The sequence below is a fragment of the Clarias gariepinus genome, chromosome 3 (assembly GCF_024256425.1).
Source record: "Clarias gariepinus isolate MV-2021 ecotype Netherlands chromosome 3, CGAR_prim_01v2, whole genome shotgun sequence".
In the NCBI taxonomy this organism is placed as follows: Eukaryota; Metazoa; Chordata; class Actinopteri; order Siluriformes; family Clariidae; genus Clarias; species Clarias gariepinus.
Genome location: NC_071102.1, coordinates 41,880,220 through 41,906,305, shown reverse-complemented (window position 1 = coordinate 41,906,305; position 26,086 = coordinate 41,880,220). Strand labels below are relative to the sequence as shown.

Here is a 26,086-nt window from a genome sequence, read left to right as displayed (position 1 = left end):
ATGAATAGTTACTAATAAGTACAGTATGCCATTTTATATTTTACCTCTGACATTAACATATGTTTCTGGAAATGAGTTAGGAACAACCGATCTCAGCTTAGCTTTATCCACCTGAATCAGCTGATTTCCATCTGAAGACCAAACACACCCACACATATACACTAAATATGGGCTTTTTTTTATTAAACTGGATTGTAATTGAGTCGTAAACACACAAACAGGAACTGTATTGATAATTTAACACACTTTCAGCTAGATGGTGCTCTTTCTAGATAGTTATCTGAAGTGCTCTATGAACATTTATAGAGTTTCATAAAGTTCACATTACTAAATGTAAACCAGCTCTGCCGTAAACAGGCATTAAATTTTCAGCTACCTGGAATTACTCTATACATGAGTATAAAGAAAATCAGTGTTAACTGAAACCTTACTGTCTGGCAGGAATTTTTCAATGAATTTGACCAAATATGTCCATGTTTATTCTAATGGCTCATTAAATCAAGGCAACAGGAAGTGATCTCACTGCTGTCTCCTTTATCAGAAGGGTTCAACACGAAACTCCTCACATCCATCTTCTGAATACCCTCCATCTGCAGTCAGCCATACACGCGCACACACACAAAAGTGAAATATAATAGCTGGTGGTTAAATAAAAATATATTTGATCTAGGTTCATATACAGTATTCTAATGAATCCAAACACAGGCTCATCTCATGAATAAAACCTCCATATCAAAATTTACCACCACGCGGAGGTTTTTGCGGATTGCATCCTGTCCTATGAGGCTACTCGACATGGCAGTGACCTGCAGGGGGAGCTCTCCTGCTCGAAGCGGGATTATGGTGTAGGGGATGAGTACAGAGGAGCGAGCTTGCACCAACACCTCCTGCTTATGATCCTCACTAAACGCTATGCTGCACATGTCCTGTGTCTTTGAAAGGATCACCAGCACCTACATGATACATGTTTGAAAAGTGAATGGTAGTGGTAACTATTAATAAAAATTAACCATTGTAAATAAAAAGATGCACTAAATCATGAGGAAACATTAGGAAGAGACCTTCATGCTTTTGTTCATGTAGTTGTGCAGCACAGCCCTGACTTCCACATGCTCATTTCTGGCTGCAGTCTGAGGAAGACGGAGGTTGATGAAGAAAGGCTTCCAAGCTTGAATGTTCAACGGCTCAGCCACGCAGAAACCTGAAGGGTTTCAACAATAAAAGGGTTTTGAATAATTTCAACATGGGAATGGGAGCCTGCCAGCCTGGCTCTTACTTTTTAAAAACAACTCAAAAAATACAGGCCTTTTAAAAAATTAGCATATCGTAATAAAGTTCTTTTTTTTTTGTAATGTACTGATAAACATTAGACTTTCATATATTTTAGATTCATTACACACAACTGAAGTAGTTCAAGCCTTTTATTGTTTAATATTAATGATTTTGGCATACAGCTCCTATCTCAAAAAATTAGCATATCATGAAAGGTTCTCTAAACGAGCTATTAACCTAATCATCTGAATCAACTAAATAACTGTAAACACCTGCAAAAGATTCCTGAGGCATTTAAAAACTCCCAGCCTGGTTCATTACTCAAAACCGCAATCATGGGTAAGACTGCTGACCTGACTGCTGTCCAGAAGGCCGTCATTGACACTCTCAATTGATACACGCAAGAGGGTGAGACACAGAAAGAAATTTCTGAACGAATAGGCTGTTCCCAGAGCAAGGCACCTCAGTGGGAAGTCTGTGGGAAGGAAAAAGTGTGGCAGAAAACGCTGCACAACGACAAGAGGTGACCGGACCCTGAGGAAGATTGTGAAGAAGGACCGATTCCAGACCTTGGGGGACCTGCGGAAGCAGTGGACTGAGTCTGGAGTAGAAACATCCAGAGCCACTGTGTACAGGCGTGTGCAGGAAATGGGCTACAGGTGCTGCATTCCCCAGGTCAAGCCACTTTTGAACCAGAAACAGCGGCAGAAGCGCCTGACCTGGGCTACACAGAAGCAGCACTGGACTGTTGCTCAGTGGTCCAAAGTACTTTTTTTGAATGAAAGCAAATTTTGCATGTCATTCGGAAAATCAAGGTGCCAGAGTCTGAAGGAAGACTGGGGAGAGGGAAATGCCAAAATGCCTGAAGTCCAGTGTCAAGTACCCACAGTCAGTGATAGTCTGGGGTGCCATGTCAGCTGCTGGTGTTGGTCCACTGTGTTTTATCAAGGGCAGGAACAATGCAGCTAGCTATCAGGAGATTTTGGAGCACTTCATGCTTCCATCTGCTGAAAAGCTTTATGGAGATGAAGATTTCATTTTTCAGCACGACCTGGCACCTGCTCACAGTGCCAAACCACTGGTAAATGATTTACTGACCATGGTATTACTGTGCTCAATTGGCCTGCCAACTCTCCTGACCTGAACCCCATATAGAATCTGTGGGATATTGTGAAGAGTAAGTTGAGAGACGCAAGACCCAACACTCTGGATGAGCTTAAGGCCGCTATCGAAGCATCCTGGGCCTCCATAACACCTCAGCAGTGCCACAGGCTGATTGCCTCCATGCCACGCCGCATTGAAGCAGTTATTTCTGCAAAAGGATTCCCGACCAAGTATTGAGTGCATAACTGAACATAATTATTTGAAGGTTGACTTTTTTTGTATTAAAAACACTTTTCTTTTATTGGTCGAATGAAATATGCTAATTTTTTTAAATAGGAATTTTGGGTTTTCATGAGCTGTATGCCAAAATCATCAATATTAAAACAATAAAAGGCTTGAACTACTTCAGTTGTGTGTAATGAATCTAAAATATATGAAAGTCTAATGTTTATCAGTACATTACAGAAAATAATGAACTTTATCACAATATGCTAATTTTTTGAAAAGGACCTGTAGATTCAGAAGAGTCTGAAAAAAAAATAAGAAAGAGAGCTACAGATTAAAAAAAAATACTGTCCAAGGAAAGTACCTGTCTTAGATGATGCACTAATACCCAAAATCCTCCACTGTGTGATGCTGTCAGGGAGGACAGACTCCACAGGGACAACAGCCAATCTGAAAAAAAGACAAAGGTGCCTGAATATGTTTTTTTTTTTTTTTATCCAACCAGAGTTGGAGCAATGAAAGGTCTTTTGGTATTTAATTTTGTGCTTCAGAGAAATTAGCAATCATGGTAATATGTATATTGGATCTTAAGGAGGTTAAAGGGCCATTTTGATATGTTGGTAAAATTAGCAGGCAGGAGGATACATTCATTTGTTTTAAAGTGTCATTTGGGGTGGGGTAACTGGCGTGCAGTTTTAAATTGGGACAATAAACATTTTTAAAAAGTAAAAATAAAGAAAATTCAACAATGTTAAAAAAAAGAATAGAGAGGTGGAAGGGAGAAAGAGAGATCACTACCTATGGTTTTCTAGGTTACTGTTAGGCTTTTGGGTAATAAAAGGTCATGGGATGTTTGGATTGGACCTTGGATTGCGAGCATAATTCATTCTGGAAGTGTGCTTTAATCCAAAGCCCTTGGATATTAAAGCAAGTTTTTCCCATAAAAAATAAGGAAAACTCTGATGATTTATTCCACAACCCAAAAATATTCATATACACATAATTAATACAAAATATAAAGTAAAAATAAAACAAATTAACCTGCACATTACCTTTGAAATGAATCGTGGCTGGTGTGAATAAGACAACAGAAAGAAGGAGGAGAGGGTCTACTGTGTAGGATGACTTTTACGCACACACACTAATGGAATCACTGCTCTCTGACAGAGTCTCTGTCGGCAAACTGAAATCTTTTTCTTTTTTACCATGACTTTAACAAGGAATCTCTCTAATGACACTGGCTTTCGCCCCCTTTGCGTTGTCGGTAACCAAATTAATTTCATGCACTGCTAAAGCCTTCTAAACATTTTTTTTTTTTGACAGGGGCTGTGTTGTTGCATCACAGTTAATATTTTTTTTTTAATAGATACTCAGCAAAAAAAGAAACGCCCCTTTTTCAGGACTGTGTATTTCAACAATAATGTTGTAAAAATCCAAATAACTTTACAGATCTTCATTGTAAAGGGTTTAAACAATGTTTTCCATGCATGTTCAATTAACCATAATCAATTAATTAACATGCACCTGTGGAATGGTCGTTAAGACCTTAACAGCTTACAGAAAGTAGGCATTTAAAGTCACAGTTCTAAAAACACAGGACACTAAAGAGACTTGTCTACCGACTGTGAAAAACACCCAAAGAAAGATGCCCAGGGTCCCTGCTCATCTGCGTGAACGTGCATTAGGCATGCTGCAGGGAGGCATGAGGACTGCTGATGTGGCTAGGGCGATAAATCGCCATGTCCGCACCGTGAGACGCCTAAGACGGCGCTACAGGGAGACAGGAAGGACAGCTGATCATCCTCGCAGTGGAAGACCACGTGTAACAACACCTGCACAGGATGGGTACATCCGAATATCACACCTGCGTGACAGGTACAGGATGGCCACGACAACTGCCCGAGTCACACCAGGAACACACAATCCCTCCATCAGTGCTCAGACTGTCCGCAATAGGCAGTCCATGAGGAGGAGATGCACTGCAGTACTTCAAGCAGCTGGTGGCCACCAGATACTGACTGGTACTTTTGATTTTGAGCCTCCCTTCATTCAGGGACACATTGGGAAACATTTTTAGTTGATGTCTTATGGTGTTGACTCTTTTAGTGTTCATACACATATTTACACATTAAGTTTACTGAAAGTAAAAACAGTTGAAAGTCAGAGGATGTTTCTTTTTTTTTTGCTATAATCACCAAAGGTATAAGAATAGGATGCATTATCATGAAAATCACGCTTACCCATCTGCCTCTGGTGCTCCAGGAAGTGTGACATCAGTCCACAGCCAGGATTCTAAAAACTTGGTGCGAATATAAATGTCCTCCTCCTCCTCCTCTATCTGTGGTATTGCTGCCTGCGCAGTGACTCCACTCTCAACATGAGGATGCATCTCACGAATATTAGGAAAGGAAGCAGATGAAAAAGGAACCTCTGAAAAATGAATAAAATTATAGTACAAGATTTTACAAGACTGAATGTTTTCAAGACTGAGAAGTGCATAATGAAATGAGCACTGAAACCACAGCACTGTTTCAGAAGATGGAAGGAGCAAAGCAATTCACATTGTGCTGTTAAAGGAAAATACTCAGTTGCTACATGTGCTATTTGCTATAAAAAATGAATAACCTGTATATCTATCTCTAGCCGCAGGAAGACTGCTCAGTAAAATGTAAAAATTTCGACGTATCGGTATCTTGTGTACAATGAGTGGTGGAGTGGTGGGTGGTGGTGGGGTGATGATGCCCAGCTCTTCGCCCTTGTACTTTGAGCAGCACTCAAGAAAAGCCTTCACGCAGCTCCAGACCTCAGTGATGTAAAGAGTTCGGCGGCGACACGAGTACGGCATGGGGATCTCCCTCATACCATCAGAGCAGCAGCGCTTTAGAAAGTGGTCAGAAGAATAGGACTTCTCTGATCACACACACACACACACACACACACACACACACACACACACATACACATGCATGTGCACACACACACAAATAAGACATAATTATTTGTTCAAATATTATTCTAGTCTTTTTTTTTTTTACCCTAGTTTCTTGCTTAATATTTTACTTCATAATCAGTGTTGACCTTTTGACCTTTCTATACACACATACCAAATGTTTTATCATTCTCAACAAATAGAACATCTTTTACAAGCCATTTACAATTTAAAACAAACCTCCTCCCACACACCACTGCGCTAAAGAGTCCTTTGTTTTAGGAGTAAAATTATGAAAAAAAAACAATTGGTTGCTTTTAATCATTTTTACACAAGAGACCATAGTGATTTGCCCTTTTTTAGAGTTAAAGTTTCATTAATGACTGATACACTAGCCCTGCTATATACTGTAGGAAAGGCCATTATTTACCGAGCTGTTGTCTGAGGCGCAGTTGTTCAGCAGAACGTTTCCTCCTGGACTTCCAGTAACATGGTTTAACTAACCAGAAAACATACAGAATACAAGAATCTTAAACAAAGTAGTCTTTGGTTGGCTCAGCATTTCAATACCAACTGTACAGATATCTAATTCATATCTTTGTAATATTATTAAGAATTTTCTCATGGCCAAAGATTTCATTATTATGTGTGACATCAGACCATGTGTTTCTCATAGCCTCTGGTTAAATCAGTCACATCAGTTCCTGCTCACTTAGTGCTCAACATTAAAGCTTATGTGGCTCAGATAAACTTTGTGCTCTGGCAAGTAGAATGTCTCGTGCAGTCTGATTGGACATAAATATGTTTTTCTCCAGTTTTTTTTTCATATTATTATTTAAGAATCACAAAGCAACAATATGGGAAAAAAAACATTTACTTTTAAATCTGTTAAGTGTAAAGAATACCTCGTCTTTCATCAGTTGCTACACTGAAGCTGGACTGAAAATGTAGGCCTGCATCCAAGAACACACCCATGCTGTTTTTGCCTTCTCCTGGAGAGCAGCCCAAGTCCCCCTGTCCGAGAGTGTCCAAAATCTGCTGGGACACAACTGGATTAGTGCAAGAATCATAATTTAGTTTTACATCAGCGTTTCACTTTAGTGCACACATAACGTCACCTTCCTCTGCGTCAGACGGCTCTTACTGAGCAGGAAAATAGAGTTGTCCACGGCGACCAGGCTGACCTTTGCTCCAGGGTCACCTCTAACTTGAAAAGAAAAGCTTTCGCCTGGAGAATAAGAGTCCTTCACCTCACCTCTGTATGGTTCAAGTTTGAGCTACAACATTCATAATGTCAATTAGATAGATTGTGAATGACACGTCATTGTGAATGAAATTTCAGATGCAAACTGACTCACTGATCCAACACAATGGCTTTCCACGTCCACAGAAATAGAATCAGCCACCACCTCCACGTTAGATTCCCACGGTAATAGGTAGTAAGATACGAAGCGAAAGGCAGGCAGCATCTCTGATGTCAGCACCAGAGTAACATTGGTCACTTCGTGTCCTCCGATGCTTACTTTGCCTGCACGAATTATTCTACCTTTATTTAACACCTAGAACATGCAAGGAAAATGAAAACAATATTTTTAAAAATGGAAAATCATTTACAGTAAACATATTTTATACCATGTTAAAATTGCAATCATGAGACATTATGCACAACACGTCAGCTGCATCTACAGATTATTTACAGAGATGACACCATTGATAGAGCAATGCGCACAGATGATTAATGTTAAAAGAAGGGGAACCAGTACTGAGGGGAGACCATTAACTGCGACAAAGGGGATTTCGAAAACTGTTTGAGAGTTGGGTTTAACAATGGCGCGTATGCATTGCTTCTAGAGTGACTTACAATGTAGGAAACATGCTGAAGATAACTTCTTTCTTTTTGTGAAAAGGTGCTCAGATGCAGTTTAAAGTGTAAGGTCTGTCCAATTTTTACAGTGTGTGTGTCTAACTTGATGTAAAGCTGATTCATCCGTGCAGAATTAAAGGGCAAGTATGGCTCCACAAACCACACAGCATGCGTCTGCTGTTCCTCGCCCAAACCTGGGATTACTGTCTTTGCCTGAAATAACAATTCAAGAAACACACTTATGTTGGGCTGACAGGTCATCGTGTCTTGACCACTGGGTCTATTTTATACAGTGATAAACAATACTTTGTGTAATAAATTATACATGTAGTTGAAAATTTGAATACAAAGTTTATGAAATAGATTCTGTTTCTATTTTGATGTTTAACTTACTGTTATTGTGACGGGGCTCATGCGAGACATGTTATGAAATGTTCTGATGGTGCCATTGTGAACTGTAATTGGAGAGGACAGGAAGGACGTTTGAACAGGAACGTTTGGAGCTGGGGAGCCATCGTAATGGCTAACTGTTACCTAAAACCCAAAACAGAAACAGTTACAAGGATTCATACAAATCGAACTCACTTTTTATTTACTAAACACTATATTTGTTGTATGTTACCGTCATTTTAAATGGTAGGCCTGATTTATAAAACCGTGGTGTGTCCTTGATAGTGAGCACATAGCGTGCCAAAATGATTTTGATGCCTGTCTTCTCTGCATCCACAAGGTCACCTCCTGAGGATGATGGATGCATTAACATACATCAGTGCAACAATTTGCTTTGTGTTGCAGAGTACAGCTCTATATATACACCATTTCCTTGAAAAATTTGATTAAAGATATATATCTGCAACAAAGACATCCTACAGTACCTGAGCTGGTCAAGACAGAAGCTCTGACATATATAGATGAGCCTTCTAGGCTGTTGATATCAGGATATGCGCTTTTAAGCTCAGCTGCGGTCAAAATGGCGATCCCACCATCCAGCTGCACGGTCAGAAGCAGAAGTGTGTTTGATAGACAGTAAAAGGGTACACTTGCCTGGATTCATTTATCAAAAACAATTGTGGACCACATGCTGAAAAGGACTTTCATAGACATTTAACTTACATTTTCTACTTGTTTCATAAATGGGAGTCGCACTTTCTGTCCATTTCTTTCTACCCCAAACACCACATATGCTACCCCTTTAACTTGCTCACCGTGCATATATCTGAGAAAAAATATATATATATTGTAATGATAATACTGACAGAGTATATGATAAAGACACAACACTCTCTAATCTGAAAATACAGGTGCATCCTAATAAATTAGAATATCATCAAAAAGTTGATTTATCACAGTAATTCAAATAAAAAAGTAAAACTCGTATTATATAGATCTATTACACACAGAATTATATATTTCAAGTGTTTATTTATTTATAATTTTATGACTTACAGGTAATGAAAACCCAAAATTCAGTATCTCAAAAATTTTTAATATTACTTAAGACCAATAAATAAAATAAATAAATAGAAAAAAAAAACTTTTTAACACAGAAATGTTGGACGTACTGTAATACTTGGTTGGGGTTCCCTTTGCCTGAATTACTGCAGTAATGCGGTGTGACATGGAGGTGATCAGTCTGTGGCACTGCGAGGTGTTATGGAATCCCAGGTTGCTCTGATAGGGGCCTTTAGCTCTGCTGTGGTGTTGAGTCTGGTGTTTTGCATCTTCCTCTTCTCAATAACCCATATATCTGTGGGGTTTAGGTCATCTGAGTTTACTGGCCAATCAAGCATAGGGATACCATGGTCCTTAAACCAGGTATTAGTACTTTTGGCAATGTGGGCCAAGTCCTGCTGGAAAATGAAATCAGCATCATATCAGCAGACTCTGAGACCTTGATTTCCAAATGAAAATTTACTTCCATCTGAAAAGAGGACTTTGGCCCACTGATTAACAGTCTCTGGTTCAAGAGTGGCTTGACACTATTTTTGAAACATCTCCTGGATGCACTGGGACGCATCATCAGTGATGTTTTCCTGAGGTCATCGAGTGTTTCGGGTCTCGCAACATGATACACCCTTACCCAGTCGACCCAGCCGGGGGTGATCAGGCCCCAACTTGCGTCCCAGTAGCAGCCCACGGATCTGCCCTTTTTATCCAAAGCCACCGTGTGGCCTTCTCAGCGGCTTCACTTGCGGACTTGATGGCCCTCTTCTTTGCTGCTCCAATGATGCCCAGGCGGCTCAGAACCTTGCACAGTGATCTTCCTGCAAATCCCCTGCAGCCTACCTCTATGGGCTCGTAGAAGGTCCTCCAGCCTCCCTCCTTGCACTCCTCCACCAGTTCCTGGTACTTAGCCCTCTTCCTCTCGTTGGCCTCCTCAATGTTTTCCTCCCAGGGCACTGTCAACTCCAATATGATCAGCTGTTTTGAAGACTGAGAGGTCATGATCATATCTGGCCGGAGGGTTGTTATTGCAATGTGCTGGGGGAACTTCAGCTGTTTCCCCAGATCCACCTGCAGCTGCCAGTCAGATGCGGTGTGGAGCAGGCCTGTTGTCATCTGTTGGTGTGCCCTGGGTTTTTCCCCAGCTTTAACAAAGGTAAGGTACACAAGTAATGCAACAGCTGTAGCCCATGTACTGGAAATGTCTGTGCATGGTGGCTTTTAAAGCACTGACTCCAACTGTAGGCCACTCCTTGTAAATCTTTCCAAATTCTTCAATGGGCCACTGAACCAGACTAAGATAGCATTTAAAGACTCAGGAAATCTTTGCAGGTGTGTTTGGGTATGACACTGTAACGAGCTCGACCCTATGTGCACGGGCGACACCATGAAGCACATACACAAGGTGGGGTCTTACGGGAAGAAGGGTAATTTATTTAGGTTAAATTGGGAAGGAAAGGGTTAAAGGAGGAAAGATGGAAAGACAGGGGAAGGAATGTGCACGTGCAGATCCAGGGGCAGTGCCACGCTGGCATTCCGGCACACAGCTGATGATAGGTGGCGGTGGGCGGAGCGGCAGAACTGAGCACATGGAGGCAGCGCTCCTGCATGCTCCCTCATGGTGCTTCTCCCGCTGTCGATGGCCGGCCTGGCCCCTACCTCCACGCCTTTCTTTTATAATGCGGAGCAAGCCTGAGATCCTATTAACGTTAATTATCGCCAGCCAGCCTAAATAGTGACCCAGGATCGATAGTAGATTTGAGCACACGCCCATCACAGACGCATGCCGTGACAGACACTATGAGTCTCCAATATTTAAATTTTTTACAATATTCAAATTTTCTGATATACTGAATTTGGGGTTTTCCTTCATTTTTAAATAAACACTTGTAATATATCAGTCTGTGTATAATGAATCTATATACTGTAATATGAGAGTTTCACTTTTTAAATTGAATTACTGTGCTTTTCGAGTTAAATTACAACTTTTCGATGTTATTCTAATTTATTGAAATGCACCTGTATACTGTAAATAAGCAACATTAGACCTGATTGAACTGGGCAAGATGGTACTGACCTGGCATGTACTTCCACTTTTAACTCCTGATCTTCCCAACTGAAGTAAGTCTTTTTTGGTATTAGTGTAACATTAAATGCTGGTAGCACTAGAATCAATAAGAACAACACTAAATTTACGGTTTCAACAGACAGATTCCTAAAATTCACTGCCTTACTATTCCTCCTTAAACATAAACATGTCAAGAGGGAAAAAATCAATTAAATCTTTAACATAGTTACCAAATAAGTCTGGAAAAAATTGCAGGTAAAGAAGCCTGAACCTCAAAAGTCAGTGCTTGGGTAAAGAGAGAATTAGTCAGAGAAGGGACCAAGTACAATATAGAACATTGCCTGCTCTGGGCTCATTTTGATAGTTCTATAGTCTTCACAATGTTTGTTTGTATTACAAGCTATGAAACTTCTTAAAAGCATCTTTTTTATTAATCATTTTGAAAACTACATTACATTTTCATCCCATTTTAATATTACAGTATGTTATTGTGTAAATTTATGACATATAAGTACTGAATAAGTAAATATTCATATATAAATAACTAAATAATACTGAATAAGTCCAAATTCATTTTCAGGTTATAACATTTCAGAATGTAAAAAAGAGTTCAAGTAGAGAGAAGACTTATGTGCAACTATGTACTGTATGGTTAAGCACCGATTTGTCCAACATGGAACTCTGATACAGTATCTCCATTTAAATGGCATGTACTGTACTGTAATGCATCATGTATGAACATGCACAAATAACTTTTTAATGCTTTCCTTTACTTCAGGATGTAAATTTTCCACAGTATGGATGTTTGTTTCCACTGCATTTTATATTTTATCTACTTCCACTAATCCTTTTTCTTCTACTACTATTAATATTTTTATTCTTACTCCCACTAATATATTACTACTACTATAGTTTCTACTTCAACTACTTCTTCCACCACCTCTTCTCCTGCCACGCTTCCTCCTTCTATGACTACTGAACCAATGATATAATAAAAATTTGATTAAAAACTCATTTTTTTTCGTCACAGTAAATATACATTTGCAATATTTGTCTTCTTTTAAAGCCAATAATATTTTAGTGTATGAATACCCTGAACAAATACCCCCAGACAATGTTAGAAATATAAAAACATACCATACTTTTTCACCAGAAAATCAGCACTAAATGTGTTCTCTTTCCGGTGGTCAAATTTGGCAACAACCTTCCACTTGCCCTCTCTAAAACAGTAAAAAGGTTTAATTGAATAATCTTAATTTCTTAAAACACACACACAAATAACTAATTAATCCAAACATACTTGACAATGTCTGAGAGTCCATAAGTGGTGGAGAGAATGCCATTTGCTGCTTTGCTCCTTGGTGTTGTATATACTGTAATTCCATCAGGATTCTGCAACACAGAGATGAACAACAAAATAATTTTTACTCTTCCACAGACATTACAGTAGCTCTCAAATGCCCATAATGGTTCAGAGTCACTTTAATTAAAAGGACTAAGTTTATTAAACCTCTCCAACCCAGAGAACAAGCCCTATTTTCCTTTCCTGATGCCCATCTGATTATGGATGTTTGTGGTTTTGTTGGAATTTGAACTACATTTTCTATTGCTCCATGTGAGATTTTATTTCTATCAGACGTTTTTTATCGTAATGGTTTTAATTCTTGCAAAAACGTTTTGTTTTCTATCATATTTAGAGCATGCATGGATCATTCTACAAAATGGTATACAGTAAAGTGTTGTCATTTTGTTTTGCTAATGCCAAAATCATTTAAATAAACATAACAGACACATACTTGTACATGCTCAGAAAATATGGCATGTACTTTGAATCATAAAATACATTTTCTTACTTTAATGTTCAATAATTAATTTATTATTATTTATTAATTTTGCATTATTTTTTAAAGGCGGCAATCCAAGGATATAATAAGAATGCATTATGCTCTACTTTTTGTGAATTTATAAAGTACATCATTGCCTATAAAGAAGTTCTATGTGTGAAAGAAGATATATATTTCAGGAGATTTTTATGACCAAATTTTCACCTTTTCTGTAAAATGGTGACCCATGTGACCCAATGACATGTATTTTACTTTGAATGCCCAGTGCCAGTGTCTAGTGTGTTGAAGCATGCTGCGTGTGTAAAGTATGAGAGTAAAGGCTCCATGCAGCTAAACAGCAGGACAAGCTGGAAAGAAATGACCTTTTATTTTGGCATTGACTCAGTGCACCATGATCAGCCAAGTAAATAAAAGGTTTAAAGCTCACATTGGGTCTGCAGAGACAAAATTGATAGACCAGGAATTGACAGAGCACTAATTTATTTATAATTGATTTTTAACATATTGTCTCATAAAATATTGTCTACAATTAAACTTTGTTATAATAAAACAGAACCTCCAAACTCTCTGTAAAGTTTCACTCTCTCATTACCACTTAATGCTGTATTCAGGGTTGCGGGGGGCCTGGAGCCTTTCCAGGAGACTTAGGACACACCTTGGACAGGGCGCCAATCACACTACGAGCAATTTAAGAAAACCAATTAAACTAACCTACATGACTTTGGACTATGGGAGGAAACCCACTAAGCACGGGGAGAACATGCACACTTCACGGACTCAGAGATGGGAATCAAACCCAGACCTTGGTGGTGCGAGGCGACAGTGCTAACCTCTACACCACCGTGCCGCCATGTAAAGTTTCCCAATTTAGCAATGCTGGGTCTGACTTCTTCCTAGACCAGACTGTAGACTCATGCATTCTGTTCAAATCTGTTCAAATCTGTGGATAGAGATTGGGTTTAGGAAGAAGTGCTGAATAGGGTCTTACCTGGATTTCAACAGAAATGGTGCTATCAAAAGCCTGAAAATCTGCATTGGAAATATAAGCACGGCAGCGCACTGTACAAAAGGGGAAAATACTTTCAGAATTGAATACTCCATGTGTATTGATATAAAAAATAAAAGTAATAAAGATAAATTGGGTGGACATGGCATTTTAGATACTGTAAATGGTGCATTTATTACCTGTGTCTCCTGGGTTGTAAACGGGTTTGTCTGTTTGGATGAAGATGTAACCAGACAGAAAGGACACTTTACTGACTTGTTTAACCGTCTGGAAGTGTCCAAATTGAGCGACTAGTTGTACATACTTAGTTTCTTCTTCTTCTGGCCTCAGGAGGCTCGAATTAATCTGTTAAGAAGATTCAGCTTCAGCGATTTAAACCATTCAAATAACAGAACTAGAAAGGCTTATCTTAAACCCCGGAAGCATTCCATTCCATTTTAAGTTTGGCATTACTGGAACTTGTAAGTTATAACAGCTCTGTGAAGTTAAACAAAATTGGTTCATACAACATGATACAACAGAAGCTTTACCAAAGTACAATCTATTGTTAAAAAGTTTAAAGAATAGCTTTGTTGAAAAGTTCAGTTTTTTTCCCCATATGTCCTCCCTCAGACACCTTAAAACCTGCCAGTAGAATTTGCTATTGATGGTCTGGCCACTGGGGACGAATTCTCAGTGTGAAATGAGCATGCGGACCTGCCTTGCCTATTTCAGTCATGGAGATGACTGATGATGGCTTTTCCACTGTGAATACTGTTGCATCATCTTAAGGTTGCACTATTTCACCCAAGTTTCATCACTGGTACTGATACTTGACATGAAGGATGAGTCATCCATGGGACACTGATGGGACACTGTGGTACCCAATAAGGACATGTTTTTTTTACCAAACAGCATTTGTCCATACCATAGTACAACCACATTACCCACTGAAGTGGCACAGTGCCAACACCTGTTAAGAAGTGGTCTTATTTTGGTTCCCTTCAAGTCTTGTGGTTTAATTAATATCTGCATTGTGAACAGCATTCCAGGTTTGCTTTGCTTTTTGCCAAAAAAAGCACTAATTGCCTTGGTTCATTGCTGTAAAACATCTGACATAGTGGTATAGATAGAACCGGCCTATAAACAAATACAAGTAAATGAGAGATGTGTAGTTACGTTAACATTTCTCATCCAAGTTTTTATACTCAAGGGTTTTCTAGTACAGTACTTGACAATTAATGAGAAAAATGAAACAAAATCAGCAAACACAAAACAAATGTCACTGGCAGACTAGATTTATGTAACTTAAAATAGTTTTAAAAAGTGCAGTATAAATTTGCAATAAATAACTTATAAATATAATAAAGTGTCGTATTAGTGTCATATTAACTGTCAAACCTCTATGTTACTGGAGACAAAACTTTTTATTTTAACTACACATACTGTAGTGCATACGTCTGAAAATGGCTAATTAAAATCAGATGGGTAATGTTCATTTTATAGTGCTTTATTATCCAGAATATACACAGTTCCTATATTTACTTGAATTTGTTTACAGGCTGTTATTGCCTGCCATAGGTCTAAGAGCTCCAGAGAAATCATACCAAAAAAAGAAAGGTTTGAGCTGACGTTAACCAGAAAGAAAAAATTTTTCATTTTTCAACTAAACTTACAATGGGAACAGAAAAAGAACCAAAACCATTTTCTGTTGGTTTAAAATTTGAATCAGCGTTAATAGATTCAAAGAGCTTGGCTTGTTTAAAAAAAGGACTATATGTCAAATCACTCTCAATGACACTTGTCCTGGTCTTGACTCTAGCCCCAGTGGTCATTTTGATTGATATGCATTGGGTAAGTGATTGCGGTATAAATCTAAAATGTTTTCATGATGTGCAGATGTTTGTTAGAGTTCACACTCATAGTTTAGACCTAGGATATAATTAAACCACATAAGGGAGTGTGGCCAAGCAAGTTGTGTTTTATTGATACTAGGTCACATATAACAAACCTGTAACAAATTCTAATTCATTTACCTGAATGCTTGGGAGGAAGCTGTAGTTATTATCTGAGCTGAGTGCAATGGTTTCCTGCCACAGTAGCCTTGACATGACTGGGAAATCGTAAATTGAGAGAAAAACGCTGACAGGCTCAGAAAGCCCAAAAGCCTCCAGCAGGACGTTTTCTTTATGTTCCACTCTCAGCACTGCCGGTGTCACCAGCACAAACCTGCAGAAGTAAAGCTGAACACAGTCTTCTGGCAGAGTTTTCCTAAATGTCTCCTTTATAACCAGTAGTGAGTGGCCTTTTGCTAGCTTATATTTTCTACATGTTAGTGATTGAGGCTAAAAGTGATAGTGAGTCCTGCAGTCGAAATATAAAACAAGAAAGAGAATCTGATGAAGATACAACAACACTGTAAACCTGAATAAGTTGGCAAAACAAAAAAAAAAAATGAGTTTTTGAGTTTGTTGTACTCATTTCTTTTAGTTGTTGCAAATCAAATAAATTGTTGTTGGTCTTTCGGCTGCTCCCAGCAATGGGTCGCTACAGCAGACTATCCGGCCCGCACACAAGCTTGGCACAGGTTTTACTCCAGATGCCCTTCCTGACACAACCCTTCCATTTATCTGGGCTTGGGACAAGCACTTTATCCAGTTGTTGGGAATCAAACCCGGGCCTTTCGCATGGCAGGTGAAACACCTACCACTGAGCCACCAGTGCCCTTTTGCCCTGATGACATCAGAAACAAAATTGCTAGTCTGAAAGATATTAAGCTGGTGGAACTTTAAGGTGACAGTTACTGTTACTTAAGTACTTAAAAGATACTTAAAATATAAAATTTGTTCAGCTAAATTGAAAAGTGTAATTCCTACAAACTCATAAATACTGTACCAAAAAGTTATAAATACTGATAAAGTTCTATTGATTTGAACTAATTGTAATTATTTAAGTTAACAGTACTTAATATGTTTAATTATTTTAAGCATTAGGGTTTACAGTGAAGAACCAAGTTGTTCATCAACCCTAAATTGAGTTTTTAATGCATATAAATGTACAATTGTTTTCTATTGTGACAGTGGGCTTACAGCCAGTGTGCACATACATCAGACAACTCGAACCTGTCAACAGCAGCCCGCAAAGCATTCAGCACTCAGTGGCCAGTGGAAAGGGGGCAGGGAGCCCTAACTCACCTGGCCTGAAGTATGATGGTTACCCACTATTTTGCAGTCGAGCACAGCCTATAAAATGGCCATGGAACCCCAGACTGGTGAGTACATTCTTTCTAATATATATATACTCGCGCATATAGTGGGGCAAAAAAGTATTCAGTCAGACACCAATTGTGTGAGTTCTCCCACTTAAAAAGATGAGAGAGACCTGTAATTTTCATTATAGGTATACTTCAACTATGAGAGATAAAATAGGGAAAAATGTTTTGGGGCTATCACTGGGCAAAACGGACTTTCAACCACCTCCAAAGATTTTCTATGTGGTTGAGATCTTGAGACTGGCTAGGCCACTCCAGGACCTTAAATGCTTCCTATGAAGCCACTACTTTGTTGCCTGGGAGGTGTGTTTGAGATCATTGTCATGCTGAAAGACCCAGGCACGTTTCATCTTCAATGCCCTTGCTGATTAAAGGAGGTTTTCACTCAAAATCTTAGGATACATGGCTCCATTTATTATTTCCTTTACATGGATCAGTCGTTTTGGTCCCTTTGCAGAAAAACAGCCCCAAGGCATGATGTTTTCACCCCCATGCTTCACAGTAATTATGGTGTTTTTTGAATGCAACTCAGAATTCTTTCTTCTCCAAACACGACAAATTGGGTTTTTACCAAAAAGTTCTATTTTGGTTTCATTATGACATTCTCCCAATCCTCTTCTGGATAATCCAAATGCTCTCTAGCAAACTTTAGATGGGCCTGGACATGTACTGGCTTAAACAGGAGGACACGTCTGGACTGCGGGATTTGAGTCCCTGGCGGCACAGTGTGTTACTGATGGTAGCCTTTGTTACTTTGGTCCCAGCTCTCTGCAGGTCATTCACTAGGTTCCCCCAGTGTGGTTCTGGGATTTTTGCTCACAGTTCTTGTGATCATTTTGACCGCATGGAGTGAGATCTTGCGTGGAGTTCCAAATCGAGGGAGATTATCAGTGGTCTTGTACACTATGTCTTACATTTTCTAAGAATTGCCGATAATGTAATTGTCTGTGTGCCAGTCTCCTTGATTTGATGTGAGCTTTGACGTTTTTTTTTTTCTAGGCTTCTGATTGGCCCCCTGTTGATTAAGGGGGCTCCTAACAGCACTTAACAGGATGTTTTGCGTTTTCAGGTGGACAAACATTTTTAAAATGTAGATTGTGTGGACGGAATTATTTTTAAAAAAGAAGAAGAAAAGTCTCTGTTTTTAAAAATACCCAGCTACATGTGGACATGGCCTAACGTCCATGTCTCCATAACGAGTGGAGGATAGAGGAGCCTCTTAAAGAAGAAGTTACAGGTCTGTGAGAGCCAGAAATCTTGCTTGTTTGTAGGTGACCAAATACTTACTTTACCGAGGAACTTATTCATTAATAATACAACAATCTAATTTTCTGGATTTGTTTTTTTCTTATTTTGTTTCTCATAGTTGAGGTAGACCCATGATAAAAATTACAGGCCTCTCTCTTTTTAAAAGTTTTGGAAAAAACGTGCACAATTGGTTCCTGACTAAATAATTTTTTGGCCCACTGTATCTCCTATGCCCACAAGAAGAAAGCAGTCTGCCTCGTGCCTCCTGCTCACCTGCTCGGCTCACCGCAACTCTAAGGACTCTGCCAGCACTGAGCTAGGCCAAGCAAACCTGCGACCCTGCAGAACCGCCAAACATTTAGAGGATTCTTAACATTAAAGAGATACTTTTCGAAAAAGGACTGCGGAGCAGGAAGGCTGGCCCCAATAAGAGTGGAGCAGCATTCTCATCCCACTGCTCACCTGGGAGGCACCGCATGCATATAGTTCTCTACAACAATAATGCCAAAAGTTATCTACTCGAAGCAGAAATCCTAGGATGATGTGTTTTTTTATAGCACACAAGCCACGCCCGAGTTTCACAGGAGGGCCTATGACCCACAGACTGCACTGAGATTTCAGCTGGACCACCAGATCCAAATCACAATCTTTTAACTCCAGCCAGATCACCTAAAGTTGCGATGGACTGTGTCCTGCACTCCCTCCTGAATGAGGAAAGAAATGGTGGGCATGCAACAACCAACAACTATATGAGATATGGTATGCCTGCTGGAATGCACTTTCGCCACATTGTCCCTTGGCCATGAGAGGTGGTGTCCACCAGAGAAAAGTCCTTCATGCTACAGGGGCTTTTGGGCAAACCACGAATGCTTAAAATAAATCACTACAGCACCCGCTACTCTGCTTTGAGTATATAGGACGTGCTCGGTTAGAATGAATGGAGCTCTGCTCCCCACGCTATTTAACACAGGATGTGCCATCACTCTAGCTTGCCCCATGGTTATTCTGTCTAATGCACAGTAATGCAAGCTACTGCCAGTTACCTGTGTGCAAGCCGATCAGCGGGAGGTTGGGGGCACGCATCAATGTTGAAGACCACAGGGGAAAATACAGTCTGAAAGCCATCATTATTTCTGTTCTGCCTGTTCCTCTTATTCTAATTCTAGGACTGGCTCTGCTTTTTTTCAGAAAAAAAGCAAAACACAGAAGAAAGCCTGCAGCGTACCGATCCAGACAACAAAGAAGGCAGATGGTGAGGGTAAAGACCTTTTTAATCTAATTTTCTAGCTGTCTTAGCAGGTGAGATGAGCTGAACATGCGCTAGAGATCAAGGGTAAAGATGAATCGCCCCTCAGCCCCACCGTTCCTCCTACTGCCTGGTCCATAATGGCCTTCTGTGCTATCGCACACAGCGACAAGTCGAACTGTGACCTCTTCATGGTACTGCAGGCCAAGGTTGACACAGTAATGCACTTGGCACATTTAACACAATTTGGAGGACACGTGGGTGCGAACAACACCACTGAGAAAAACTGTCCGCTTCCACCAGACGGGGCTGCACGCCGAAGGGCAGAACTTCTGCCAGCGCTGCCCTGACTGCCAGAAAATCCACCCCAGCCCTGCTGATTCCTTTGGCAATTCTCAGTGTACCAAGTGCACTGAAATGGATATCATTGGATTCTCCTGAAATCCGCTGAAGGTTACAAATTCATCCTGGAGGTAGTCAACTACACAACTCGGTGTAGCTCCAGAACTGGTGTAGCTCTTCAGCTGCGTAGGATTGCTGAAGGAGATCCTTACTGACCAAGGTATGCAGTTTATGTTAAAACACTCTCTGATGCACGTTGGCTGTTGCAGATTATGCAGATCTGTATCTCCGTGTACCATCTGCAGATTGACGGTCTAGTCAAATGGTCCAGACAGATGCTGAAAACTATGCTATGGCAATGGTGGACAGGGGGTTGGGGGAGTGGGGACTGAGAAAAGTTTTTCCCACACAAGCCTGCACTGGTTTCACCGTCTATGAGCAGCATGTCAGACGGAGAGATTGTTGTCTGCTTGATGTGGCAAAAGAGGCCTGGGAGCCTCCATAGGGAAAAGGCCCAGGCCGAGCAGAGGAGAGTGTATGACTGGCCCATACAGCCCCGGCAATTCCAGCTGGGCAAGGGAGGGATGGTGCTGTGCACACATACATCAGATAATTCTGTCCTTAAATTTTTTAAATAAATCACACAGAGCATTTGGCACTTTCAGCAGCCTTAGTGTCTGTGAAAAGGGCTTGGAGCATGATGATTACTCACTATTCCAGTGTCATGCACGGTCTACAAAAGGGTCTCAGAACCTCAGACTGGTGAATAGATCCTTTTCTTATATACACTCATGTGTATCTCTTATGCCCGCAGATTCTCCCGTGCACCCTCGTTTGCGCTCTGCTGCCTCTGCCTCTCAAGTTTTCAACTGATCCGTGCCATACAGAGATTCCGAGGACTATGCACTGAGCTACACCAAGCCGACCTCCGTCACCATCTTGGATGATTCCACAGAACCACCAAACTTCCAGATTCCGCACCTAAATATTCTTTACATTAAAAAGACACTGTTCTTTGCACACCTGTAAATAAAGTGCACTGCGTGTTTGTGGAACTTGGTCTCTGTGTTTCTCTCCGCCTTGTCGAACTGCTAGACTATAAATTAACATTTTCAAATCCAACACAGATTTGGTGTGTTTGCGTGTAGTGTGAGAGGGAAACTCACTTCGGTGCGGGATCAAACTCCAGCTCTCTTCTAAAAACATACAGAAAACACACTCACTGCCAATATGAAACATAAGCAATTTTTCTTGATATAATAAAAAAATTATGAAAATATCTTTCAGGTGTATTTTACTAATTGGAATAACCATAAACACTTTGAAATCAATAACCCACAATACTTACGTATCATCTACATGTAACCGAACAGGAGGCTGATTGGGTCTTCAGAAGAGAAAGTTTTTTGTTAATTTTAAATCCTTTTTTTCTGTACTTTCTAACCCAATACCACACACATGTATAATAAACATGCAAAAGATCTAGCATGAATCATGTAGAGAAAAAAGGCACGCTAAACATATTAAAAAAACAACAACAACAAAAAAAAACCACTATAATACGCAGTGGCGGTAGTGACAGTGACTTTTTTTCCCTAAAAGTTTGGACTTCTATTTAAGCGTTTTTTACATTCTACAACAATACTGGAGATTTTTTAATTATGATATAACATATAAATTATGTAATTAATAACAATAGTCAGCTGTTCTGAAATAGTTCTTAAAAGAACAGTATTGTGAATTTGCAAAACCAATCAAACACTATGATGAAACTAGTTCTCATGAAGACTATTCCAGACAAACAAGACCAAAACTCACAATACAGATGAGAAGTTGATTTAGAATTAGCAGTCCTAGAAATCACCAACTAACAGCACCTCAGATTAGAGGCTTTAAAGAGCATAAGTAGTAGACACATCTCAATATCAACTGATCAACAAAAATTAGTCCATATTTTAAATGCCTTCAGAATTATTTTGCAATGTAGAAAGAAACAAAATCAGGAAAGACTATGGAAGTAGAAGGTGTGTCCAAACTTTTGACTCGTAGTATGTATGTTGTTATTGTTCCTGTTGAAAATTCTACAAAACTGACTTACCGGAAGTCCTGATCTTCAGGTAGAAAATCTTCAAACTGAGCATTTAATTCAATACACATGGACAATATACATACTAACAGGGTTAATGAGCACATCCTTACAGATGATCTGCTACACGGTCTGAGTCTAACAAAATCATACCAAATCTGATGGCAAACACATTCTCTCTAATTTTAGATGTCCCACTATTGTGCAATTTGCAATCCATTATAGATTACTGGAAATGCTGGTGAAATTCAGATGCTTCCTGTCCAAAAGTAAAATTGGTCATCTCTGTTGTGAGTAAATAGTGTCTTCGATTGATTAATTATTTTAAACATTTTAAAAACTTTGTGCAGAATGAAAAGATGATGTGAATGTGACATGAGCCTTGACATTGCCTTGAGCCAAAATCATTCTTATAGTAGCTAGCAAGGGTTGAATATCTTTATTAAACAGACTTACTTTTTTGTTTGTTAAACTGGCCCCTAGAAGACAGACACCAAGGAAAGATTAAAGATAGTCCCAATTGTAAAGTACTTCCCTTTACAGGGATTATAAAATTAAAAATTTTATTTAAGTTGTAGGTATGTGAGCCTGAATTACTTTCAACAGAGTAAAACGGACTAAACATGTAAAGATTTTCTTTTAAATTATAGAGTCTTTTTTTAACAAATTTAGAAATGCATCTTTTGTTATTTATATTTATGGCATAGGTAAAGGTAGTTGGCACAGTCGTGTATTGGTTAGCACTGTGTCCATGGAGTTTGCAGGTTCTATCCATGCTTGGTGGGTTTCCTCTGGGTACTCTGTTTTCCTCCCACAGTCCAAATACATGTAGATTAAGCTAATTTGCATTTCCAAAATTGCCCGTAGTATGTGAATAAGTGTGTGTGTGTGTGTGTGTGTGCCCTGCAATGGATTGGCACCTGTCCAGGGTGTACCCCGCCTCGTGTCCCAAGTCTCCTGGGATAGGCTCCAGGCCCCCTGCGACCCTGTATACAGGATTAAGTGGTAGAGACGATGAGTGAGTGAGAGAGAGTGAGTGAGTAAGTATATGTCAAGGTCAACACCCTATCGGTCACTTATACTAGCAGCAGAGGAATTTGGCTTGGTGAAAACTTACGATCCATTCTGTCAAAGGAGGTTGTATTTACACTTCACAGATGATTCCAAAGTCCAGCATTTGAAACACACAATGCGATCTGTGTAAATACAGATAACATATCTTTAAAAAGCGTGGTGATTTTTTTTTACTTTGTATATGCAAACTATATATAATGCTTAAAATTCCCACTAAGCAGAGTGTACAAATGTTCCTAGTGCTTTTAGACAAATGAGTCAATTTATTGCTTTGGATTTTGGTATTGGCTGTAGATTCCACATGTTTATTTACATGCGAAAAATCTGGTGCACACAGTCATGCTAATAAACAGATGATGCAAATTATATGTTTTCCACAATTCATGATTTCAGTGATTTCAAAGTACAGTGTCGAATGTGAAATGTATCTTTTTTTAAATAGGCAACTTAATTGTCAATAGCGTATATTATTAAATAAAATCTACTTAATAAAATTAATTAAAATCACAAAAAACACCTTGTTTATCCTACTAAGTATTTTAGGTTTTCTAAGAAATAAATGAAGTAAGGGTTTCTTGGTTGCTTTTAGTAGATATACTACATTATTTTAAGTCTATTCATTCATTGTCCATATTTAAGCAATATCAAACAAGAGGTCATACTCAGTACAGCAGCACTTCCTCTCGTGTGATACTGCATAAATATACCATACATTACTGCAAATTTTAAAGCGCCTTTTACTTTAGGCCACACATCTTTAGAATCTGTGAAGAAATACCAAGCATACAGAGGAGCGGCGAAATTTAAACCTCCAACCCTGGAGCTCTCACACGACAATGCCAATTAATGCTAATGTTTGGTGGCATTTTTTTCGATGCAGCCAGCAGCCCAAAGAGGCAAAATAGAAGATAATCAGACAATATGCATATAATTTGTTTTTTTACGTGAAAATGTTCGAAATATTACTGTTAATGTGTTTCAAAGTGTAGTTTTAAGAGTTGTTCAGGCAAAAATGCATGTGTGTACAGCTCAAAACCTCCATCCGTTATAAAAAATATTGCCCCAACGTTTTCAGAGATTTAAACTCCAGCAAATCCACAGGCGCTCTGTCCTCATGTACATGCCCAAAGCAGCTCACCTCGGAAAGAATTTCAGAAAGCTACTGCTGGCTGTGATGTCTCCGTAGTGATTAAAACAGCGGATGTATTTTATTTTGGGTATTTCAAACTGGCTTTCTTTGGTATAATATGGTTATAGTATAATATATCACGGCTGTGTGACGCACCCTGTACTTTGTGTTCCAGACTCTTGGGTGGAGGCCGTTGAAGTTTGTTTTAAAGTTTTTTTTGTAATAGTTAACTTCCCACCAGGGAGTTTCTCCAGCATACTGTATATCAGATTGATGGCCATGAGTCCTCATCTGTAAAAATTTTAAGACAACAATCCCACATTTAATCAATCATATTATTTAAGTTTTGTTGTTGTTGTTCTCAAAGTTATTTTGAAGTTAAAATATTAGGATAAGGAATGTTTGTCATGTGGGCATTGTAAACGTCTAAATAAAAATTGTTTAAACATTGTATTAAATGCAAAATAATATTATATTTAAATCAGATTTACAGGGGCCTCTTGGTTTTATTGTTTTACAGAGGGTGTTTGTTACATTTATTTTATATTTAACAAATTGTCACCCTGGGATTACTGTATATGGTTGTGTGACATATGGTTGTGTGTCAAAATGTAGTTATTCGCATTCTTATTCTTAATCTATTTACAGTGGGGCAAAAAAAAAGTATTTAGTCAGCCACCAATTGTTTAAGTTCTCCTACTTAAAAAGATGGGAGAGGCCTGTAATTTTCATCATTGGTATACTCAACTATGCAAGACAAAATATGAAAAAAAAAAACAGAAAATCAGATTAGAGTGATGGGGGGTTCACTCAGCATGTCCCTCCCCCCAAACAGTCTAGCAATGAGCATTTATGTTATTTACAGATGGTACTCAACCGGAATAATGGTTTTACTGCCGCATCTCATGGCGACAGCATTTGGATTTATGTGTTTGCTGGCTTTAACCACTGAGTGGTGCTATATAAAGTTTTAGTTCACTTCCTCCATGTCTGTATGTGGATACCGCCTTGTCCATTTTCCTATTTCTGCTGGCCTTACAATGCGCTATTCTATATAGGTTTCGGTAAATTTGAGCGCATTAGAAAATTAGCCGAAACTCTGTGTATATCTGCCTCACAGACGTGAAAAATATATCCTCATAGAAAGCAAAATGTTTGTGTAACCCAGGTTACTATCCAGCCTGGAGAGGCTTAAGATTTGTGTGTGTATGTATTTGTACACACACTCATTTTGAATTGAGTGATTAGATATCACATTAGATGTCATTAGATATTAGAAAACATCACAGTTTAAACATGTGTATATATATATATATATATATATATATATATATATATATATATATGTGTGTGTGTAGTTGAATTGCCACGTGTAGCTCCGCCCACTGTCGATTGCGCCATTGCACAACGCGGCAGTGTTGCCAACTTAGCGACTTTGTCGCTATATTTAGCGACTTTTCAAATCCCTCTAGCGACAATTTTTTTAAAAAGCGACTAGCGACAAATCTGGCGACTTTTTCTTGTGTTACTGGAGACTTTTGGAGACTCTGATGTGTCTGTACTGACTCTTCTCAACTTGCCACAGCAACTGCCGCCGCCACAGCAAGTTTCCAAATGTCGCCAATACTGTCCTGTAAGCATGAGGTCTTGCTTTCCCGGTACAGTTAATCATCTCCCTGTGTCTGCTCTGATCAGTGAGCGCTAGCTTCGGCTGAAAGGAGCAACATATTCCCGTGACTGCACAGCAGCTAACATGGATGTGAATGAGCTGCACATGTGAAAACGGTGTTGCAACGGACCTATCACTTACCTGCTTCTCCTTTGCTTGAAATAAAACTATTTAATTTGACCATTTTCTTTTTTTTCTTATTCATTTATTTTTTCTTCCGAAGCACTTATATTACTCACTGTTACAAAGCTTAAGTTCATAATTATATTGGACACATGAGGAAGGAT

At 39.2% G+C, this 26,086-nt stretch overlaps 2 protein-coding genes across 2 annotated transcripts in view; both read right to left on the bottom strand.

Annotated features, from left to right (window-relative positions):
• LOC128518514 (complement C3-like) overlaps window positions 1-22,062 on the bottom strand; it is a 43,879-nt gene extending 21,817 nt beyond the window's left edge. Inside the window, exons 1-25 of the mRNA XM_053491666.1 lie at window positions 21,940-22,062; window positions 21,190-21,228; window positions 21,008-21,037; window positions 15,771-15,963; window positions 13,935-14,100; window positions 13,738-13,808; window positions 12,206-12,297; window positions 12,043-12,125; window positions 10,915-11,002; window positions 8,508-8,610; window positions 8,270-8,384; window positions 8,017-8,132; window positions 7,788-7,928; window positions 7,392-7,607; window positions 6,889-7,089; window positions 6,649-6,807; window positions 6,436-6,565; window positions 5,961-6,029; window positions 5,227-5,511; window positions 4,842-5,031; window positions 2,966-3,051; window positions 1,062-1,201; window positions 744-953; window positions 524-590; window positions 45-131 (exon numbers count right to left, since the gene is read on the bottom strand). Coding sequence (XP_053347641.1) covers window positions 45-131; window positions 524-590; window positions 744-953; window positions 1,062-1,201; window positions 2,966-3,051; window positions 4,842-5,031; window positions 5,227-5,511; window positions 5,961-6,029; window positions 6,436-6,565; window positions 6,649-6,807; window positions 6,889-7,089; window positions 7,392-7,607; window positions 7,788-7,928; window positions 8,017-8,132; window positions 8,270-8,384; window positions 8,508-8,610; window positions 10,915-11,002; window positions 12,043-12,125; window positions 12,206-12,297; window positions 13,738-13,808; window positions 13,935-14,100; window positions 15,771-15,963; window positions 21,008-21,037; window positions 21,190-21,228; window positions 21,940-22,034 — 3,172 coding nt within the window. The 5' untranslated portion in view covers window positions 22,035-22,062. The remainder of the gene's footprint in view (window positions 1-44; window positions 132-523; window positions 591-743; window positions 954-1,061; window positions 1,202-2,965; window positions 3,052-4,841; window positions 5,032-5,226; window positions 5,512-5,960; window positions 6,030-6,435; window positions 6,566-6,648; window positions 6,808-6,888; window positions 7,090-7,391; window positions 7,608-7,787; window positions 7,929-8,016; window positions 8,133-8,269; window positions 8,385-8,507; window positions 8,611-10,914; window positions 11,003-12,042; window positions 12,126-12,205; window positions 12,298-13,737; window positions 13,809-13,934; window positions 14,101-15,770; window positions 15,964-21,007; window positions 21,038-21,189; window positions 21,229-21,939) is intronic.
• The window catches only part of LOC128518710 (sialoadhesin-like), a 1,187,000-nt gene that overhangs the window by 681,212 nt on the left and 479,702 nt on the right, over window positions 1-26,086 (bottom strand). The gene's annotated exons all lie outside the window — the stretch shown is intronic.